This window comes from Cyprinodon variegatus, unplaced genomic scaffold, assembly GCF_000732505.1.
Source record: "Cyprinodon variegatus isolate N-32 unplaced genomic scaffold, C_variegatus-1.0 Scaffold23, whole genome shotgun sequence".
Lineage (NCBI taxonomy): Eukaryota > Metazoa > Chordata > Actinopteri > Cyprinodontiformes > Cyprinodontidae > Cyprinodon > Cyprinodon variegatus.
Window position 1 is genome coordinate 664,008 of NW_015150476.1, and position 22,028 is coordinate 686,035.

Here is a 22,028-nt window from a genome sequence, read left to right on the forward strand (position 1 = left end):
TCCATCCATCCATCCATCCATTTTCTGACACACCTAATCCATAGTGGGGTCGCAAGGGATGCTGGTGCCTATCTCCAGCTTTCTACGGGCGAGAGATGAGGTCCACCCTTGACAGGTCGCCAGGCCATCGCAGGTCACTGAGTTACCATGATTGTGTTTTTCTGTTGATGCGCCTCGGGCATAACATTATGACCTGCATAAAAACCTTACCCATAGTAACACGCCTTTTTAAACAAATACATGCAAATCAATTATGTTTCATTGATATTTACATTACTGTACTGACCACTTAAGATAGATAACACTCCAAATAGCAGGATTTTTGAAGATGGTCTGACTGAGTGTTCTACTCATTTGAATTTAGCCATTGACAAACGTACAGATCAGACACATCAGCAGTGGCGGGTCATTTGTCGCAGCTGTCTGTAGATCTTGAAGAGTAAATACTCATGACGTTCCACGTGATTAGATGTATTTTTAATACAGAGTCATAGATTTTTGAGCTTCACTGTTTGCAACAGAGTCGGTAGCTTATTCCTATAAAAATTTCAGCCCCAGATCGCTCATGCGAAGAGATGACAAGTTCTTTGCTTCAGTGCTGAAGGCAAACTGGCAGGGATTTAGCGTTAAACTGTTACCATACAGCTCAAATATTTATCAGATTGAACACCAATTTCTGAAAACTGTCATCCTTTTTCTTAAGTAGAGGGGAGAGCGGCCCTATCTGCCTTGTGGGACGCAAGGGTTTGAAACCAGAGTGGGGTTGAAGCGCTCATGAAGTTTTTATCTTAAATCTTTGAATAGCTTAGGTTTTGTTCAATTATATTTTACAACTGAGAAAGAAATTGGATTTGAGTATTGTAGAGCATTTGCCCCAAAATTGCCCCAAACACACAGCACATAAACCCACACGCATGGGGCTATTGTGGTGTTCCCTTGTTACAAATTTACAAGATGAATAAAATAAAAATTTTATTAGCACTGCAGTTATCTATAACAGCTAAAATTATGCTGGTATCACATTTTTGAAATTTCAAACAATATCTATTCATATATTTCTGGGCCTCCACACATAATTGGAAGCATATATTGTATTTATATGCACAGTTTTTGTTAGGATATTATGTTCTTTATTTTAAATATATATCGTAGGTTCTACTTTTTTATTTAATATTTTTTATTTATTATACAACTATTTTATAGTGAGGGACAAAAAAACTCCTAATCTATTTCAGGTGCCTGTCTGCTTTTTTTCATATTAAGTCATGAACCAAGGTTTCACTTCTTACGAATGAATCGTATTTTTCAAGAAAGTCTTATGAAGTCTGTGTGATTCAATAGGTAAATCTAAAATATTATTTGGACCATACCTGATTCTTAACTGCATTTTTATTTTACTTACTGCTGGATATTTTTGCACCTGCTGGGTTACAGAAAGATAAATATTTCACACCCATACACACATTTTATGTTAATTAAGGGTAGTGTTGAAGATAAAACTTCAATTGATTATCAAATCTTACTAGTGCATTGATTGGTTTCTACCACACCAAATACATTTTTTTGCAGGACGAACATTATTTCCTTTTTATTTAATGATTTTTTGCAATATCCATATGCTGTCTTCAATGTTCTGTTGGTGAGAAATTACACTCTAAGGCTCCTTATTTCCTGCTGTTGCCATGGTTGACTTAGATGAGGGCTTCATATTTTGCTTTTGCTAAAACCAAACTCTGGGCTAATTTAACACAGTCGAGTTAGCTAAGTGATATCACCTGTTCTGAAACTGAAAACACTTAATATTACAAAGCCAAATAAGTTAACTCGGGATAACTGCTCTCTACTCAAAATGGGTAAATCGCATTTTCTGACACAGGGCCCTGGGTTTACTTTGGTGAAGCAGCCAGGCTCTTCTCATCATTTGTGCATTTTTGCTTTGACCGTGGTTAGCCTGAAACCAAATACCTTTCAAATGACTTTGTGAGGCTGCGTCCTGAGCCCCCTGCTGTGCTGCATCCTTAGTCCCCAGCTGGTCACCCTGAAGACACATGACTGTGTCCCCAGATTCACCACCAATCATATTGCAAAGTTTTCAGATTACACTATGGTGGTAGGCCTTATCGGAGATGACAACGACCACGACTACAGAGAGGAGGTGGAGCAGCTGGTGGACTGGTGCAGAGACAACAGCCTGATCCTGAATGTGGAGAAAACATAGGAGATCATCTTGGACATCAGGAAGAACCGGTCTATCCAAGCTCCACTGCTCATCAACAGCTCAGGAGTAGAGGTGGTCGGCAGCACCAAATTCCTAGGGGTGCACATCACAGACAACCTAACCTGGACTGAAAACATCACCTCACTCGTTGAAAGGGCACAAAAGCGCTTGTAGTTCCTGCGGAGGATGAAGAGAGCCCACCCGTCCCCACCCGAACTCCGACCTTCTACAGAAGCACCATAGAGAGCGTTCTGACCTGCTATCTCACTGTGTGGTTTAGGGGCTGCAGCGCCGCAGACTGGAAGAGGTGAAAAATGCGGTGAGAACAGCAGAAAAGATCATCGGTGCTCCTCTTCTCTCCATAAAAGACATTTCATCCCAGCAAGTAACATTATCAATGACCCCTCACACCCCCACCATGGACTGCCCCTCTCCCTGCTGCCCTCAGGAAAGAGGCTTCGAAGCATCCGATACAGGTCCAGCAGATTCCGAAACAGCTTCTTCCCAACTGCCATCAGACAGCAAAACTGTTGAAAAAACTCTAAATCATGTCACAGACTTTAGATCAAACTGACAACACCAAACCAAAACATTGCAAACAACACCAAACCAAAACACTGCAAACTGTAACTGCACCATGTATATTTAATGCTCTGAACTTCCTTATCAATGCGTTTTCTGCACCATGTTGTTTCTCCCACATTTGATCACTGCTGCACTTTAATAAATGGAAATGTCATGAGAGCCGTACAAAACAAAATTTCGTTTTGTGTACACAAAATGACAATAAAAGTTGCTAAGTAATCATTTCTAAAGTAAGAGACTTTCTGGATCTGATTTTAGATTTTGAGATGGGTATGAAACAATACTGTTAATATTTGTCTTCTTTGGTAATAAAACTGAGCTGACTTTTTTAAAACAGACCAAAGATAAACATGTTTTGGTACAATTTGCTGTGTACCAAACTATTCATATTGTGGTCTCTATTACACATCATACTATGTAACATCATGACTTCAAGACTTTGAAGATAAATATATGTTTTTAAAGGATTTTTTTTTTTGCTGCTGTTAACACGTTTTCAACTTCAATTTCATAAAAACATTTGCTGCATTGCATTTCAGGGAAGCGTACTGGCACAAATGTGATTTTTACCACATGCAGACACGTCAAGATCTACCTGAACAGTACTTTTGAAGTACTGTTGCATTTTACTTTCAACACTTTGGTATGGTTTGAAAGGAGGACACAGAAGTAAGAATCAAAGTATTGTAAGTTTTTAAATTTACTAACAGGCTTGGGTTTTATATCATTTCCTAATGTCATTTATGGGTTTCCAGGAAACATGTTGTCAGAGGCCTGTGCCAACTCTGCTACTGAATTCTTTAATTAGGGATATTCTTCCTTCAAAATGCATCTCTCTTCCCTCTGTGCTTCTACAACTCCGCTTTCAATGTCTCTCATGCTATCTAAGGGTGTTTTAATCTCTGCTCCATCATCAGGATCCACTAAGTGCACCTGCAGTGACACTTGGTAAGATAGTCTTATCTTGCAACTGTCAGACTCTCAGGGAGTATTCACTGACTGTTTTTGAAAAAAATACTCTAGTTGAAGCAGACAGTATGCAGCCTGAAAGGTGTTATGACATACCAAAGGGGCAATTTTTGTTCATTATGGCATTATTATTTTTTTTTGCCATATTCTGACATACAAAATGTAAAAGCTTTCTTAGCAATCATGCAACAATACCATATAACATAATGTACCAGATAAGAAACTTTGTTTCTATTATTGCTTATATCTTCAATACTGAACCTATGCTCTTGGCAGACAGCAGCAAAATTTCCTATAAGAGGTTAGTTTGAAATAGTTTGCAGGATTCAGCCAAACTTTAGAGTAGTTGGCAGACTTAATCTAAAGTGAATTCATTATGGTTTAATCTACTTGTTTGAAATTACGTACTGGCTTATTTTGTGTTCTGGATGCAAATTTGCCAAGGCTTATCATGCCTTATGTATCATGCATAAAATCGATTGACTTTTATTTTGTTTTTGGTCTCTTTTCAGTTTAAAGTACTTTTAACATAAATCATAGTATTTCAGTATGTTTAGATAAAAATGGTAGTGGGACAGATTTCATATTGTTACATTTGGTGCATTTGACTTTAATCCTAGTTATTGTGGTGACCTTGATTGGATTATAGCTTGGCAGGACTGATTTACATAAGACTGATCTACTGCTATGACGAAGCGCAACCATGTTTTAATAAAAAGTTTGTTACTATATGGAAATATGGCTCATAGTAAAAGATTGCAAACATCTCTTGAAAAAAATTTCTGTTGTTGTCGGAAAACACAAAGAGGCATTTAAAATGTTGGAAAAAGCTTTGCTTTCTTCTTCTTTAATATGTTGTTATAATCTTAGACCCTGTGCCCTACTTCGACCTCCAAGAGTTTGCTAGAATATAAGACACACCAGGCAAAAGCAAGCCAATAAAATGCTGCAAATGCTGGGAACGTTCCATGACTAGATGCATAAACCAGCTCTAAGTCATACCGACTAGGATATTGTAGTGATACTTAACGCACTATCCCTTTGCAATACATTTATATCAAGTTTAATAATACAACATAGTTCAGAGTTGGCGGTGAATCGTTGTTATTTATTTTAAAGATTGATCAAAACCTGCTTATGGTTCCTCGGACCCGTTTTAAAACCCGAGGAGACCGGTCCTTTAAAGCGGTGGCACCCCGTCTCTGGAATGAACTCCCCCTGTACCTGCGTTCTCTGGACTCGGTGGATATCTTTAAAAAGCAGCTAAAAACACACCTGTTTTCACTAGCCTTCCAAAGCACATAGCCTACTGTTTTATTCACTTATTTATTTTAGCTTTTATTGCATTTTATCTGTTTTTACTTGTGTTGTTTTTATGTTATCATGTGAAGCACTTTGTGACTTCGTCTGTGAAAAGTGCTATACAAATAAAGTTTACTTACTTACTTACTTACTTAAAAAGAGCAAAAATTGTCTCTTTATTGGTGCCTTTTAGATATCTTAGACGACTAGCTTAAAGCACTTTGTTCCATAATAATAAAGCAACAACAAAAATACAGCTACATTTGTTGTTTTTTCTTTTACATTTGTATTTGTCCTTGACATATTCTCAGTCATCCACACATCATGCTTGATGTGAAGTTTGTCCAGATACAGTCATATATAACAGATGCATTTATCACCAAATAAAATATTACAGGCGTCAAGCTGTGCGGTTGCACAGTTCGCACAACCAATGAGACAGCCATGTTTATGTTCAAGATATCGAATTGTTTAGTTGAGTAATAGATTTATTAAATTAGTTTGAATTATTTTTATACAACAGCTTCAGTAAGTATAGCAACATTATTGACTTTGCTTATTTTAATTAGGCTAACCAAAGAAAATTAGACCCTCAGCATAATTAATTGACATCAGAACTAATTATTTTAGACATTCCGTTACCAACCCACATATAAACAGCTGACTGTGGTGAATCTATAGGCAGTATAAATTTGATTGATAGATTGATCAGATGATGATCAACTGGGGGCATGGTTGTTCATGTTTTTTTAACTTTCATTTTCAATACATAGATAAGAAAAAAAAAAAACACAATGCCAATAAGGGATTTACATTGGTGTTGGTATTTTTCTTTCTTTTATATTTTGTTGTTATTTTTTTATGGCAATCACACTGCATTCAGTAGTTGGTGCCTTAGGTAAATGCCTGTGCCATGACATGTCTCTGGTTGCATTCATCTACTGACAAAAAAGTAACAGCCAAAAAAACAATAGTCCAGACTTATTAAACAGAAAAAATGGCATAGATTTGTGTAAATACATTTTTTCTATTTTTTAGGCTTAACTGAACATGTCTAGGTTTATTTTACATACATTTAGACCTTACAAACACTCTCTTTATGACCAATTTTTTCATGTGTAGTGGTTTAGAAATAGCACATCCCAACTTACAGATTTAATCTGTTGTGATTTTTTTGCTACACTTATGTTTCCAATGACCAAATAAACATTAATATTGGATAAGGTAACCTGGGTAAAGGAAAATCTATTTATGAAAAAAAAAAAAAAAACTTTCACCTAATAAGTGGGATAAGCTACCTACACAAAACTGGCATGTGAAAAGCTAATTGGGCCCATTGCTAAATCATGGTAGATACTGTAGCCTCTGGTGCTTTATTGAGTCTGAAGCCCCAAAGCTGTTAACTCTCATTCACACAAACACTAATGCGGGTATGCTACATTTTAACAACAGCTGCCGGATAAAAGATCACAAAATGCACACATTATCTGACAATTTCAAAAATTTTAGGGATGCCATTATCCATACCCAGTGTTGGGTAAGTTACTTTAAAAATGTAATGTATCTAATTACTTTTGATTACTTTTTGATTACTTTAAGGTTTTAATGAGTATTGACCCATGTTCAACATTTAATTTTTGAGAACTGAATGTGAACCTTAAAAAAGCACTAATCTGAGAGGGAACTGCTGACAGGCAATTACAGGGTGTCCACAAGAAGAGATGCCAGCACCAGGCATGTAAGATTTTCTCAGACTCCTCTCATCGGGCCATACAGTTTTCTGTTTCTCCCCCAGGCTCTACCATTTACGCAGTTTGCAGACTAACACAAGCAGGTTCAGAAACCACTTCTTTCCTACAGCGGTCACCTTATTGAACTCTAATTTCCCTCCTTGCATACTGCAGGAGGGAAATTAGTGATTCACCTGAATGTGAGTTCTCAGGTTGGTGTTGGATGTCCTGGACGTTGACAACGTTTTTTTTTTTCTTTTATTGCAAAGCAGACATCTGTACACTTATTTTTTTATCTGAAACCTGGTTTCATTTCTTAGTTATGCCCTGGAATTTGTAGCGTTTGTGGACGCTACGTCGCTACTTGATCAAAGCAATAACGTCACTACAGGAAAGTTACTTGATAAATAAAGCAGCGACGCTACAGTCAAGCTACTGGAACATGTAGTTAAACTAATAGCTTCGCTACATGTAGCGGCGCTACTGCCCATCACTGTTTGATGCGCTGCTTGAGCTGAAATAGAACCGTCCGCTCGCTTGCTGTTCCTCAAGGAGGCTCCACCAACACAGGATGGATCATCAGAATGGCAAATATGATAGAGACAAGGAGCTGTAGCGGGAAACGGCGATACAGGGTGCGAAGCAATAAAATATCATTACATATTTCGCAAAGGTTTTTCTTTATATTTAAAAAAAAATGTAACTAAATTTGTAATTCTTAATATTTTCGGAAGTAACTGTAACTGAATTACATATTTTCTCATTGTAACTGTACTGAATTACAGTTACTCTTTTTTTGTAATGAAATTACGTAACGTTGTTACATGTAATCTGTTATTCCCCAACACTGTCCATACCTTAATAAAACATACAGCAGTATACAGCCAATCAAAATTGCACTAAGGAAACATTAAGTTTTCAACCAGGTGGTTACAAACCAGAAAAAATTGTATATGTTTGCAGATCTGACTTTTCTCAGTTAAGGCTGGTGCTAAAGATTGAACTATAGGATAACAATAACAGAAAAATTTGGGTCTTTGTTTAATCTAACAAATATGACATATGACCTAAAACTCACTAAGGCTTTCATTAACACACCACCATGATGACAGACAAAAGTGGTGAAAGTGTAAGTATTTTTTGCCACTTTACTTCTGCAATACCTGGACAATTTTCCATAGCAGATTAATGTATGGATTTTGATCTTTACTATAACTTCCTGCAGAAGATTTTCCAACCATTACTACAACACCTTAAGTCCAATCACAGGCTGGTTCTGCAGAAAAATAATGGCCAAAAGCTCAAAAGAAAGGTTACCTCCTAATGCCACAAAAAAGAGAATTAAATGAAATGATAATTTGGCCTGACAAAGTCTACTTAAATCTAATTTAGATGATATAGTATATTACAAATAATCTCTTCATACTTAAAGCAATTATTATCATTGGTTGAATGAAAACAGTCTTTCCATACAGCTGTAAAAAAATGACCTATAACTATACCATATCTGTTTGGGTATCAGGTCAGGCTCAAGTACTGCAAAACCTATTTAAATGGGTTTATTTCTATTGTGTGTTGTAATTATTTCCTTTTGTATTGCCCAAGTCAATCCTATTCCAGCTTTGAACACTACTCCTGTTTTATGCTACCAGCACATATCCTACATCATATAATCTCTTTAAAAAAAATCCTGCTTTAATACCATTATAACAGATAAATGTTTTTTTTTGATTGCCTAGAAATATAGCAAACACTGCCCATGTTTTTCTTTTCTCACTAAGCTATGCAAAGTCAAACAGAAGAATGCATTGAGATGATGATCTCAGTGAGTGAACCAGGGGATTAAACAATTGCATTTGATTCTTCAAAGCAAGGGAAAAAAAGATCTCATTAAAAAAGCTCTTATGCTCAGATACTGATGCTTTGCTAGCGAGACTGCTAGAATTCCCAGCATTTTTGCTTTTATTCTGATTGATGTGGTCACTCATTCATTTTGTTGTCTCTTCAGAAATCAATCTTTCAGACAAGCCATTGCCTCCTTCGCCTACTTTCTTTACCTGTTACTTCTGATCTTCCCCTCTGTTATTTACTATATATAGGACAAGCTATAACAATCAAACAGCTAAACTCTACAAAAACATTAAGAAATACTGCAAAGCAGATCTAAAAAGTTACATTTTTAATCAGATTTTAAACAGGACAGAAGTTGTGATACTAATGAGCTGTAAAACTACCCAGTGCTGTAAATAAAAATTAATGTGGTAGCATACTGGAGAGAGATTCTGCATATGGTGTGGTTTCTACACTAAAAAGGTCCTGGTTTAAAGAATCAAGTTTGAGACATGGTTACAAAGTTGGTTTCACTCATAAGGAGATTACACCTTAGGCCAAGCCATGAATCACACCACTGTTTTTTTTAAGGGTTGTACTGCATTAGGAAAAAACAAAAAAAAATATATAAAATAACAACAGAGGATACTTTAATTTTGTTTCTATTTTAATGTTTTTTTTTCTCTTGCAATTTTATTTTTTTCTGCTAGCAGGGAATAACTACTGTTCTTTGCCAAACCGTCTTTGTTGCCATGTGCTCCAGTTCTTCAGTTCCAAGTTCTCAGCCAGCCAGGCTGTTTGATCCTGTGTTTCTTTTTTTTTATTCTGTGTTCCTGATCCTGCCTCAGTCTGCTCTCTTTACTTGTTTTCCTTCCTGAGGGAAATTGTCAAATGTCAAGGTAATAGGTTAGCAATGTGTTATATGACTCAAATGGATTAAGAATGCTGTAATCAGTTAGCCATAACCCCAACCTGGCTCCCACTTTTAACAGCTTCTTTCAGACTGACAAATCAAGCAGCAGACAGACTGTTCACCCACCTTAACTAGAGAAGCAATGCCAATCTATCATCCTTTAACAACATCAGTTGTACACAGTTAAAAAAAAAGATTAACATCAAGAGACCTTCAGAACCACACAGGGCTGTGGCTGGACAATAAAATAATGACCAGCAGCAGTTTCAAGTCTCTGCCTGTCTCAAATGCTCCAGTATCCCTACAAAAGTTGCCATAATCATCTAAAATGATCAGTTCTCTCTTGTTCTGACACTGGTAGTCATGAAGTTTTTCAGGAGGATCCTATAAAAAGACAATTATTAAACTGGGACCGGACCCTCTTGGTATAGAGGAGGACATTTTCTATCTGGGTGGATCATCTAAATAAGTGGTCCTAATTGCCATATATTCTGGTGATATGTTTATGTAAGACCGCTCTACGTGCTCGTCCCGTTAGCTATCTTTTTCTGCACATCTGCACTTTCAGCCGTATATGTGTGGTAAGCTGAGGTTCCAGACAGTCATTGAAGCTCACCTTTGTCACAGGGGTTCTTTGGAAATGGCAGAGGGTCGTAAGAGAAAAAGTGTCTACGAGGTGGATTCGAAAAAAAGAAAGGCTTCAGAAGAGGCTGATATATTCCAGAATGCTTTGCACGGGGAGCTCTTCTCGCAAAGCATTATGGGATTTGCTGTCACAGCATCCCGCTGTGACATAGGCTGTCGCTACCCAACTAATAATAGAGATAATAGCATTGTGTGGTGGAGGAGTTACGTAACCAGCAAAACAAAATCATCTGCAATCATCTGTTAACTGAGTTTGAAATAAAGTCCACTATATAGTGGACACAGTAAGCTTGTATAAGCTATGAGTTCAGCACATTTTAAACAGGGCCTTCACAAGGAGAATTGACTTTTATCAACAATTATTTACACAATTCAAAACAGACAAAATTGAGGTAAAACAAGTGTCAGTTGAAAATCATTAAATGAGGAGCTTGTTAAATTGTAGTTGTCCTTCATCTGACACAGTACATCAAATTTTGTTAAAAGCCCACTACTGAATAATGTTCTGTGTGGCTCTGTGGTAGGGAAACTAAAGCCTTAAAGCTGGTTTAAACTCAGAAATCAGGTCGTCTGCTTGTGTATCGCAGTGAACAATAACATGTCCCCTCCCCTTCTGCAGACACCTACAAATTGTAGGTGACCGCTGACAGGAGGCCTCTGATTGGTCAAATCTACATCCACTCTGCATTATACATACCTGTATTTCCTGCTTGGTACCTTACCGTCTTGTTTTGTTTGTATGACCGTCATTGTTAAAAACAGCTCATGAAGATGGACCAGCTAGAAGAGCGAGGTGTGCAAGAAAGCTGGGACCCTTTTTACACCTAGATCCCCACTCTTTTTCGCCCTCATGTCCCTCCATTTTCCAAACTTGCACTCACTTCCTCTGCCATATCTAGAAATACACATCTAGTTTATGATTGTCCCTCTTGCGTTGTGCATTGAATAACATAGTGCAGACCACGCTTCAATATTGAGCATAAATCATAAATATCTGCTTCAAGCTCACTGCGACAAACTGTTGCGGAAGTATAACAAGCCCTTTATTCTGGCTTTAATGTTGCACCTACACAGAGCCACGCCATCAAGGTGAGGTCCCTCCTTCAGTCTGTCTCTGCAGGAGGAGAAATGGACTCATGCATGCTCTTGCACCTGCATTTTGTTTCTAAGTGGATAGGACGGGTATTTAAAAAAATTCTCGACAGTACCTTTAAGGGAAAACAGATCAACTGAGAATATGCACGTAATTCTTTGCACACCCATGTTAAATCTGCAACACTTTAAATCCTCTTGAGGATGCTATTTACTGTATCAACTTCAGTCTTCACTGTATTCCTGTACCTGATACTGAAGCACCTGAACCCACGGCTGCCCCCCCCCCCCCCCCCCCCCCCCCCCCCCCCCCCCCCCTCTCTGTTCCGGGATCAGAGTCTATATCTCTAACAGGAGTTCTGAGAATAGGGGACCACATATCATCCTCTCTGATCCAATCCTAAATGGAGCTGTGTGTTGAGTCTACTCCTCTTCACTCTATTTAATCATGAGTACTTTCATATCCACTCCACAAATCTGATTGTGATGTTCATAGACAACCATCCCGTTGTGCATCTCATCCCTGATAATAATGGAACCTAATATAGAAAGGAGATCCACCACATGACTAAGTAGTGTTCACAAGATAGACTTTTCCTTATCACCTGCAAGACCAAGGTGGGTCTTGTGGATTTTATTAGGAATGACAGTGAAGCTTGTGGACATCTAGTTTTTTTTTTTACCTTCAAATCTCCTCTGACTTGTCCTGTTCTTGGGACTCCTACGTAAAGGAGAAGGCTCAACAGAGAAATCTCATTCCCAGCCTCTCCTCTGTTATGTACAATTACAATAAGATTCTGGTACTTGACAAAGGTTCTTTATGACAATGTTGCTGCATGCAGATTTCAATATTAAGTTGGCTTAAAACCTTGCTTGTTCCTTATTTCATTGTTCTCAAATATCACATTTTAAACTTTGGGTTTGTGCTTTGCCCAAAAAAATACTTTTCTGTTTAGGTACATTAGCAAAAACACTCTGAAAGCTAAATTAATTTAAGTTGGTATTGTGGGTTCCAAATCAAGCCCAAATTTATGATCATACAGTGTAAAACCTAAGTGAAATTTACCATACTTGATACATAAATTGACTTTTTTTTCAGACAGTTCAAACAAATCATACAGGTGGATTGGACAAGTCTTCTAATTAAATTCAGCTCATAGTGTGGTCCATTGGAAAATTCAAATAAAATCTGATATTTTCAAGGTTTTTATGTTTGGCTCATCATATCATGGATCTAATTAGTAGTTTGAAAATATTTAAATGCAGACAAGTATAATGGGCCTCCCCCTCCAGTTACTTAAATATAAAGACAAAATCCCATTTGTTCCAAGCTCCTATCTATGCAGCTTAAGGCCACTTATCTACTTCTAACTTACACGATGGGTCATTAAAGTGGACCTTGAGAAAAGCACTGAATCATGTCACATGTTCCATCTACTGGCATGATCAATTCATGCCAGAAGGGCTCAAGTCTATGGTTCACCATATATCGTTTTATTCAACAATTGGAGTGACTGAACCATGAAACCTTTTGTGTGACAATAAAATGAGATCTATGAAAGGGAGAGTAAAACTAGAGAAGGCGCTGTGAGCAGAATGAAAAAAAGATGAATGCAACCTCTGTTGTGAATCTAAGTATCTCAAAGGTCTCTCAAATTAAACACTTGCTCCAGTTTTCACAAATAACTTCTGCCTGAACTTTGTACAAAAATCATTCATGTAACAGGACCAGAAGTGGGGTCATCTCTCTGCTAGGATTAAAAATGAGAGTTGCCCTACAAAAATACTCTTTTTGAGCAGAATATTTGCACAGATCTTTCAACCTGGTCTTATAATAATCTGCAGCATGGTTTTCCCAGCAACTTTTTTGAGCCATTGATTCCCAACTGCTTTACAGAAAGAATAATTTACACTTCTATCACCTCTAAGTCTGGGACGGTCGTATTTATTTTACCTTGTGAGGTGCTGGGCTGGCACTGATCCTAGGTGAGTATTTACTGAGTTTGGTCTGGCAACTAGATTCTCTCAAACATGAATCGCACCAGCAGGACCAGTACCAAAAAAAAAAAAAAAAAAGGTCTAACTAAGAGCTGTTGAAAAGGAGAACTGTGTCAGAAGAAGACCAAGAAAGTTAGGTTGCTAGGGCATACAGTAGTTCAACGGAGGTGCTTGGAGGTCTATTCAGAATACAGGCTGATCTGTGACAGACTCCATACTTTAGGTAATTGTTCCAAAAACTGCACAACCATTACCAAAAAGCTGGCTGACTGAGAGGTTGCGCTCCCTATCATAGTTCCTTTGTTGACCTTGTGAAAGCTTTTTTTTCTGATCTATGTTTAATTTGTCATTAAGAAAAAAAAAAAAAAAACTGGTGTCGGGAATTGGGCAATAACCTACAAATACTGTAAAACAAGCAGGGAATGATGCAAAAGGTTTAGCATTTTAATAACTTCCATGTCTGCAATTTAGGTCATGAAATATATTCCGTAACTTTATTTATAACAAAATTTTTACTCTAAAAAACACCAGGTCTTGATCTGGTTATGCCCTGAGCTTGTTATAACTGGATGATCTAGCATTGCTCAAATTCAGACACCTTCTTGGTCCTGAAAAATCTGACTGTCATGTAAATCTTGCTTCATTGTGCACAATAAAAATGTAAGATCAACTAATTATATTAGTTATTTTTACTCTTTATCCATTCCACTTGACATATTGTCAGGGTTTTACTAAGTAGTTTGGTTTTCTCCAGACCACATCATTACATCTTACATGATACTCGGAGTAATTTTATTTTGAATTTTTCTACTCTTAGCACTAGATATAAACGTATGACCTGTCCTTTAAGGAGGTTGTCCGGTTATTTCAGTTAATTGTGGGCAGGATTGTAAAGCCCTCTCTTTACTAGTCCACTGGCAGAAAGAAATGGTACTTTTAAAACTAGACGAGAGTGCTTAACAGAGTAATAAAATGCTGCAGTCAAGACAAGCTCAGATAGGCAGACATATTGCTGACTATGTGTCAGAAAAATACAAACTAAGAGGACAATCAGTCTGAGGGCACATACAAAATGTGTAAGTGCAGCTTAAAATAAAGAGGTTGCAAGAAATTGAATTGTTCATATTTTTTTCCTTTAAAATTACTGTTATGGTGTTATTTTAATAAATATAATAATAATTTAACAAAAAAGTACTGCTTCAATCAGTATTTTTTTGCCCCTGATCAATAAGTCAGATCTGTTAGTGTGTGTGCTGCACCCTGTTTATGATTTTCATTTCTTATGTTCATGCAAGAAAAAGTGGATATTGTTTCATTAGTTGATGGATATATTACAATAGGCAAGGATAAGCACCTTGATTATGTCCAATTAGTGATAACACTGCTAAAATTATCTGTATTTAGAGTTAAAAGAAGACAGCTGTCACATAGACAATTACAAACTAAGAGGTTAGGCTTGCCCCTCATCTTAAAGTTTCATTGTAGTCTGTTCAGAAACCCTTTCTCAACAAGAGAAAGTAGTGATATGATTAACTGAAATAGAAAATTAAAAACTGGTGTATCTGAAATAGTAAAACTATTTATAAAAATAAAAAAAAATTCACACATAACTAAATTCAGATTAGGGAAATTTTAACAAAGAAACACTAGAAGGTCAAAACACTGAAATAGATAAACGCAACAAATGCATTTAAGATTGTTTGCACGTCTTATTTTTTCACCATTTGATTCTTTTTGCATCACTTTGTTTGGTCCTCAAAGCATTTTTTTTTTGTCTTTTTTTTTTTAAGGATAAGGACATGAAAAAAAGCATCCTTTTCATCTTTCCTAGAATGATTAAAAACAAATCTTTTGTTTGGATTAACCCAGTTTAAGGAGTTTCAAAATCTTCTTAAAAAAAAGCAATTTAGAACAAATCCAGCATCTTTCTCTGCAGTCCTATGCCTTTTTATCTTATTCATTTATTTATTTTTATTTATTAATTTATGTTTGTTTTTTTTTTTGCAGAGAATGTTTGTCTATTTATTTGTTTATTAAACACAGCTCAGATTTTAATTAAAAAAGGCTTTTTGGATTAAGTTATAGAGATCATATAGTCCTTTGGATGTATTCTCCCTAATGAAGATTTTAATGCACTTTAAGGTCAGGCACTTACAGTAATTAGACTCATCATTCACACAACAAAAGCATTGCTTAATCTGATACACAGCCTCTTCTTAGGGCAAGCATTTTAACCCATGAGTTGTTAAGGAATTATATTTTCCAATGCCTTTAAATAACTTAACTAAGTCTCAGTCACTGCTGTCGTGTCAATATAGTGGCAAATGTAGTAATCTTTTAGGATCTCATTGTCGTGCAGCAGTTGTCTTATTTTTATGGTAAAAGATCCAAAATAGTTGAAAAGAAGACCCTCGCTTTTGTAGGTGTAAGAAGTAAACAATAAAATGTTGTCTTAATTAATAAACATTAGATTTTTTTACAGGACTGTGACTGTTCTTTAGACAACTCATGCAATTTTCACAAGAAAAAACTGTTTTATATATCATATATGTTTGTGTCAGATATGGCTGTTTGGAAGAAATGACAGTTTTGCATCCTGAGAAATGAATTCCTGTGTTATTTTGGATTTTTATAAAATGACTTTTGCATAAAGCATCCATTTCCCCCCATATATAACATGTTAATTATTAACACTTATAATTCATGAATATTTTTTAAATACATTTTTTTTAATTCTATATATATATTGCTTTTTATTTAGTTTTATTTATTTGTGTTTCTTTAGAACCCTTCATTGTTTTCTAAATCAGAGTTGCATGCACTAACCTCTTTTTTTAACACTCACATTAATAAACTCATTTCTTATTTTAAGATCTAAAATCCCAATGAAGAGTTGAAGGGTGTGAAATTTTTAAAATAGTAGACACATTTGTAATTCTCTGTATCCTATTGGCATCAGCTTCTGTCACAACGAAATGTTTTTTAGTATCTTTTTTTTGTCTTTATATTATATAATTTGCTCTCTCTTAACTCTCACACTGGAATGTGCCTGTAATGTCTAGTTTACAAAAAGTGTCACCTACTGTACACATCTTGATTATTACAGTACATAATATGAACCACATAAAGGGAATCTTAAAACACTATTTGAATGCTTCTTATATAAAATCTTATACATTATTTCTATGCAGTATGCAAAGAAACAGCAGGTAAGGGAGCACTTTTGCCCTTTCGGTTATTTGATTCTGTGCTAAAATGCTAATAGGCCATTTTATAGTTGTGATAGAATGGGCACAAATGATAGAGGACAGTAATGAGATTTTTTTTTTTCATGAAAACACATCCTATTATGGTTATACAGTCGAATGATGCCCTTATTACAACAAAGGCATCAGCAATTTTACATAGTGATATGACACTCAATAAACACCATAATGCAAAGCATTTTGATGGAAATGTGAGAGACTGAGCTTATCTTGTAAAACTTCTATCAGCTTAAATGAATAAATCATAAAAATTAGGAATGTTTTCTTTTCTTTTCTCATTTAAAATACACTGAAATCTATGTTTTTGTCTGTAAGCATAAGAAAGAATGTAAGCCGTAGTTTTTTATTTGTTTGTTGTTGTTTTTTTTTATCCTAACAGGGAATTTGCACGTTGGAAGGTGAGAAACACTGCAATTGAGAGAAGGGACCTCATCCGGAACCCCGTGCCACTCATGCCTGAGTTCCAGCGCAGTGTACGCTTGCTGGGCCGAAGACCCACCACTCAGCAGTTTATTGACACTATCATAAAGAAATATGGAACCCACATTCTCATCTCAGCCACCTTGGGAGGTCAGAAAGTTTCACTTGTTTCAATTATTATCTATCATCTATTATCAATATTCTCATTTGTATCTAAATACTTTTTCCATAGGGTTGTGGTTTGTGTACATGCTTTTTTTATAGAGAGAATAAACAAGAATTATTTTTAGGCTGACAGGAAAAATGAGAAATTAGACAATTGGGGTAAATTTTTCTGGTCTAGGTATTCTGTGAGTTTATTCTGTAAGTTTTTTTTTTTTTTCTTTGGAAAATAATACATTTATCAATGTGCATTTTTACAGATAAATGAAATGAAAGCAATGCCTCATACCGGTTTGATTAGACACAGTGAATGCAGCAGTGCTGTGCTGGGTTATTTGTTCTACTTGCAACATTGTCAAAGTCACCTAATGGGTTTGAATGTAGTTTCTTGTCCATGTAGCAGAGAAAACAAACTCCAGCAAATCACAAGAGAGCATGGAAAAAGAGCAGATATGCTCTCATAGAGCATGGCTCAGTCATTCATAATAGGCAGCATGTTGTTTATGTGCAAGACTTAATGTAACAGAAAATAAAATTATTTTATCATGACCATAATATTAAAATATGGACAAAAAAGAAAATGTTATTTTTTTTAATTTAAATAATTATACTAACTTAAATCTTAAAATACATGGTATCAAGGTCTTTTGAAAGCCTATAAAAAAAAAAAAAGTTCTACAGTAATTTAAATAAAACCGTAGGTGATTTTTTATGCTTGACTTTAGATTTTAATAACTTTACAACCTGCAAAAAGTTACATAAATTACACAATTAAAAAAAGAAATATAGAGGTCATACTTTGTTTAAAATCAAATTTAGATGAACAACAAGACTATACATATATCTCAAAAGCAAAAAAAAAAAAAAAAATGGTGATTAAATATACCAAAGTTACAAAATTAATTATTGAAATAGATAAAAGTATGTGTAAATGTGTTGCAGCCACCTTTCCTCTTTCTTTTTTTCTTAAATTACACATACAGTATATATATTTCCTTTGGACCGCATGGTGAATTATAACTTTTAATAGTCTAACATCCCCCCACAGTACAAAGCCCAAACACCAAGAGCTGAAGCTGTATTTTTGCCCCAGTTCTGGCTGCAGCCTGTAAATGTCTTTTTTTTTTATTTTAGATTTTGTTTGTTAAGCCACTTAAAGCTGACCTATGAATCATTCGAGTACACAAAAGACGGGAGCACAAAAGATGACCTAGTGTTGCAGCACATTTTATTCTAACACAGCTGCAATATAACATTTTCAAGGCAATAAATAAAAACTAAGGGATGGCTCTTGTTTTTTTTTTTATATTTTTTTCTATTCCACCTAGTAATTGGAATACAAAGAAACACAAAATTCAAGGATTTACAATTGATTGTACTTATAATTTAATTTTGATAATTTTTTTTTATGCCAAAAAAGCGGTCTCAATGCAATATAAAGAAAAGTTAACAGCTCCAGTTAAATTTGGTTATATTTGAAAACAGTTCCTTACAAGCCAATGCATTTACAAACCAACATTCAGACTCAAGACACTACAAAAGTGCTTTTTACAAAATTTAATGTACAATATAAAAGTAACTAAAACACATTCGAAAAAATATCTAATCAAAAGAAATACAATTTTTATGAAATAAAATTTCAGCCGTCACAATTAACACAGTAGCATTCAATTATATTTTCAATGCTATTTCATCCCTACTGACTTCCAGGGGCATTACTCATGCATTAACTGATCATCCTTGTGGATGCAAAGGTTGATAAGTACAGTAATAGCAACAAAGTCACAGTTAACCTACAGAAAATTAGCATGCCTATACTATCACATGACACTGAAAGCTCAGTCGCTTTTTATCTTCTTGTGCACAGATTTGCTGAGTACATGCTCTTGCTATACTACTGCTTGCTGCTTGTACCCTAGAGAATGTTCTTTGGTCAAAGCTAAAGCTGTGTCTTGCCCTCCAAGGGCTGTACAAGCTGCCTTTTTTCAGACTACTGTTGTTCTGCAGCAACTGGTAGGTTTTTTTTTCATGTTTAATTGTGTCATTGTCTTGCAGGTGACATTTTCTGCCTTTGCCGAGTCCTATACAAGTTCATAATGTCCAACAGTGTTTTCATGCCTTTATGTTGCCTCATTTGATTGATTGACTAATCTCTGGTGTTTTTGCTTGTGTTGAATCCTCTACATGTTTGGCTTGTATTGGCTGGCAAGTTTTCTCACCCTATGTCTATGTTGTCTCACTTGATTATTTAGTAGACTTGCTTGTAGCTCTGATGCTGCCTTTGTGGTTCCTCCATCAGAGAAGTACATATGTAAACTGCACATCTGTTGGACAGATGCCTTGGCATTTTCTCAACTGAGAATTGATTGTGGTACCCTTGCTGTTATACAAGAGGCTTCTTGGTTTAGTTTGGAAAAAAAATGCCTGCCGTGGAGCCTGACATGCCTATCTCATTGTTCCTCCTGTTCTGTGGACTAATACCAGTTGTCACAAAATGCTGTGGAACAGATGACCTGCTCTGCCGGCCTTAAAACTCAGGTGCCATGGTCTGCTGGATTGGGAACTCACTCTTGCATACGATGCTGGGCCTTTCCTCCTCTTTGGAGTCTGCCCCACTGAGCAGACCTTTTGTCTGGCTGTCTTCAAGTTTGACTGCTTAAGTTTCCCCTGAGTAAACCCCAGTTCCTGGTGAACTCTGCCTTTGCTATGCTCAATGACCTGGACAGTATGGCTCAGGCTTCCTAAAGCAATAACAATTAGCCAGACTTTATAGCCGGTTTAGCTATGATTTTCCACTGATTTACTCCCTTCCATCTGCTTCTCTCCCTATGTCTTGGAATCTGGCTTCAGGGCCGTTTCTATGATAGGGTATGAACACAGTTGACCAACTGAGGGCCTGCGTCTCCTTTCCCATTTGGTCTACACCAGCGGTCTCAAACTGATTCCAAAAAGGGCCTTGTGGCTGCAGGTTTCCTTTCCAACCAAGCAATAGCACACCAGGCTCCAGTTATCTCATCAAGTCATTATGTTCAGATTGCACTCAGTTGATGAGATGACTGGAGTCTGGTGTGCGACTACTTGGTTGAAAAAAACCCTGCAGCCACATGGCCCTTTCTGGAACCAGTTTGAGACCCCTGGTCTACACAATTTTTTTTTATGTCCCCTCAGGTCTTTGAGAGGCAGATGATGGATTAGATTGGGTGTTACCCACATCCCAGATGTATGGGTGCTTTCCACATTGTCTCATAGGTACCATCTATAGACCTGATACCAGCCCTCTGTCTCTAAAAGGGTCAGGATGACAGTCATCCACTATCCTCTTAAAGTATTGACACTGCAGCATGGATCTCACCCCTTACTGGCCAGAATTTTAAGCATGCACTTGAAGCTCCTCCTCATTCTGTAACTATACATTTGGGGCATGGTTGCCACTGCGTCCAATGTGGTGCCCTTAAGACTGCTCTTGTTGCTGCCCCTTTGAATATTGCTGAAAGGCTTGCAACCAGTGAGGTCACTATTAATGTTAATCACAAAAGAGGTATATGGTCAAAGATGTTAACCTTGACCCAATGTCTCAGCCTCAGGGCCTACATACTAGTGATGTAGAACATGCCTGCAAACTTCTGCCTTACCTGAAGCCACCCTTCTGGGGACTAAATGCTTTATCTTGATGTGATGAGTTGCATGGTGGGGGAAAACCACTTTGCGTCCATCCTTTGGGCTGCAAATGGTGCAAGATTAGTAATAGACACTTTTCTCCACCCTTAGCCCTAACTTTTCCAAATTAATGGTTTTCCTGGAGGTGCACAAGCTCGTATCAGTGGCCCCATTTTGGCCAGTAAAGACTTTAATTCCTCTGTTGCACAGGCCTTTCTCTGGCTTGCCAATGCACTTCCCCTCCAGCAGGTATCTCCTCTCATATCCAACCCAGGACACTGTGGGTTTGGCCCTTACAAGTCCCAGCTATACTTTCTCCCTATATAGATGCAAGGTGCACTGCACAAAGGCTGGTGCATGGGCACCTTCCACTAGGACTTTTTATACTTATGATTGGGCAGTCTTTGACAACCAGTGCCATGGAGAGGAATTGGACCCCTTATGGCAGGGGTGTCAAACTGGTCCCAGAAAGGGCCGTGTGGCTGCAGGTTTTCTTTCCAACCAAGCAATAGCACACCAGACTCCACCCATCTCATCAAGTCATCATGTTAAGACTGGACTCACTTCATGTGATGACTGGAGTCTCACAACCACACAGCCCTTTCTGGAACCAGTTTGACACCCCTGCCTTATGGTTTGTTGCCTAGTTTGACTCTCTTTCTTTCTAGTCTTCTTTTTTCCCTCTTTTCTCCCCACCCCAGGGAGCCCAATGTCCAGCTTTCACAGTCTACATCCTTGTGCCAAACCATCTTCCTGCTGCAAAATGTCCCAAATATAGTCAAAATGGGGTAGTTGTGTATTGTTATTCTGATAAGTTTGATAAAAGCAAGAGTGCATGTGTTTTGACTGTCAAAACAGCGGTTGCTGGTTCATTAGTGTGTTTAATCCAATTTTACAATTTTTATGTCCAATGTAAGGAACATGACGTTAGCCATGTATTCTTGATAATATGATATTACAACCTTAAAGAAAGTACTTGATGCCTAGTAAAAGAAAATCATCAATATAGAATAATTTTTTCTTCCAGTCTAACCATAATGATTAAAGATCAGACTATTCTGACCTGTAAAGACAAAGGTATATTTTGTTATTTCTGAATGTGCTGAATTTCTGATTTTCAATAAAACAATGTTATTAAACTATAGCTCAATAAAAGCTTAGGTTCTACATCCCAATCAAAAAAACAACAAACTATTTTCCTAAAATCAGCCGTTTTTCTATGTCTTTTTCAGGTGTGGGTT

At 36.7% G+C, this 22,028-nt stretch overlaps 1 protein-coding gene across 1 annotated transcript in view; it reads left to right on the forward strand.

Annotated features, from left to right (window-relative positions):
- Nucleotides 1-22,028, forward strand: part of brinp1 (bone morphogenetic protein/retinoic acid inducible neural-specific 1) — a 140,064-nt gene that overhangs the window by 52,442 nt on the left and 65,594 nt on the right. The window contains exon 3 of the mRNA XM_015392815.1: nucleotides 16,928-17,118. Within this exon, the coding sequence (XP_015248301.1) occupies nucleotides 16,928-17,118 (191 nt within the window). The remainder of the gene's footprint in view (nucleotides 1-16,927; nucleotides 17,119-22,028) is intronic.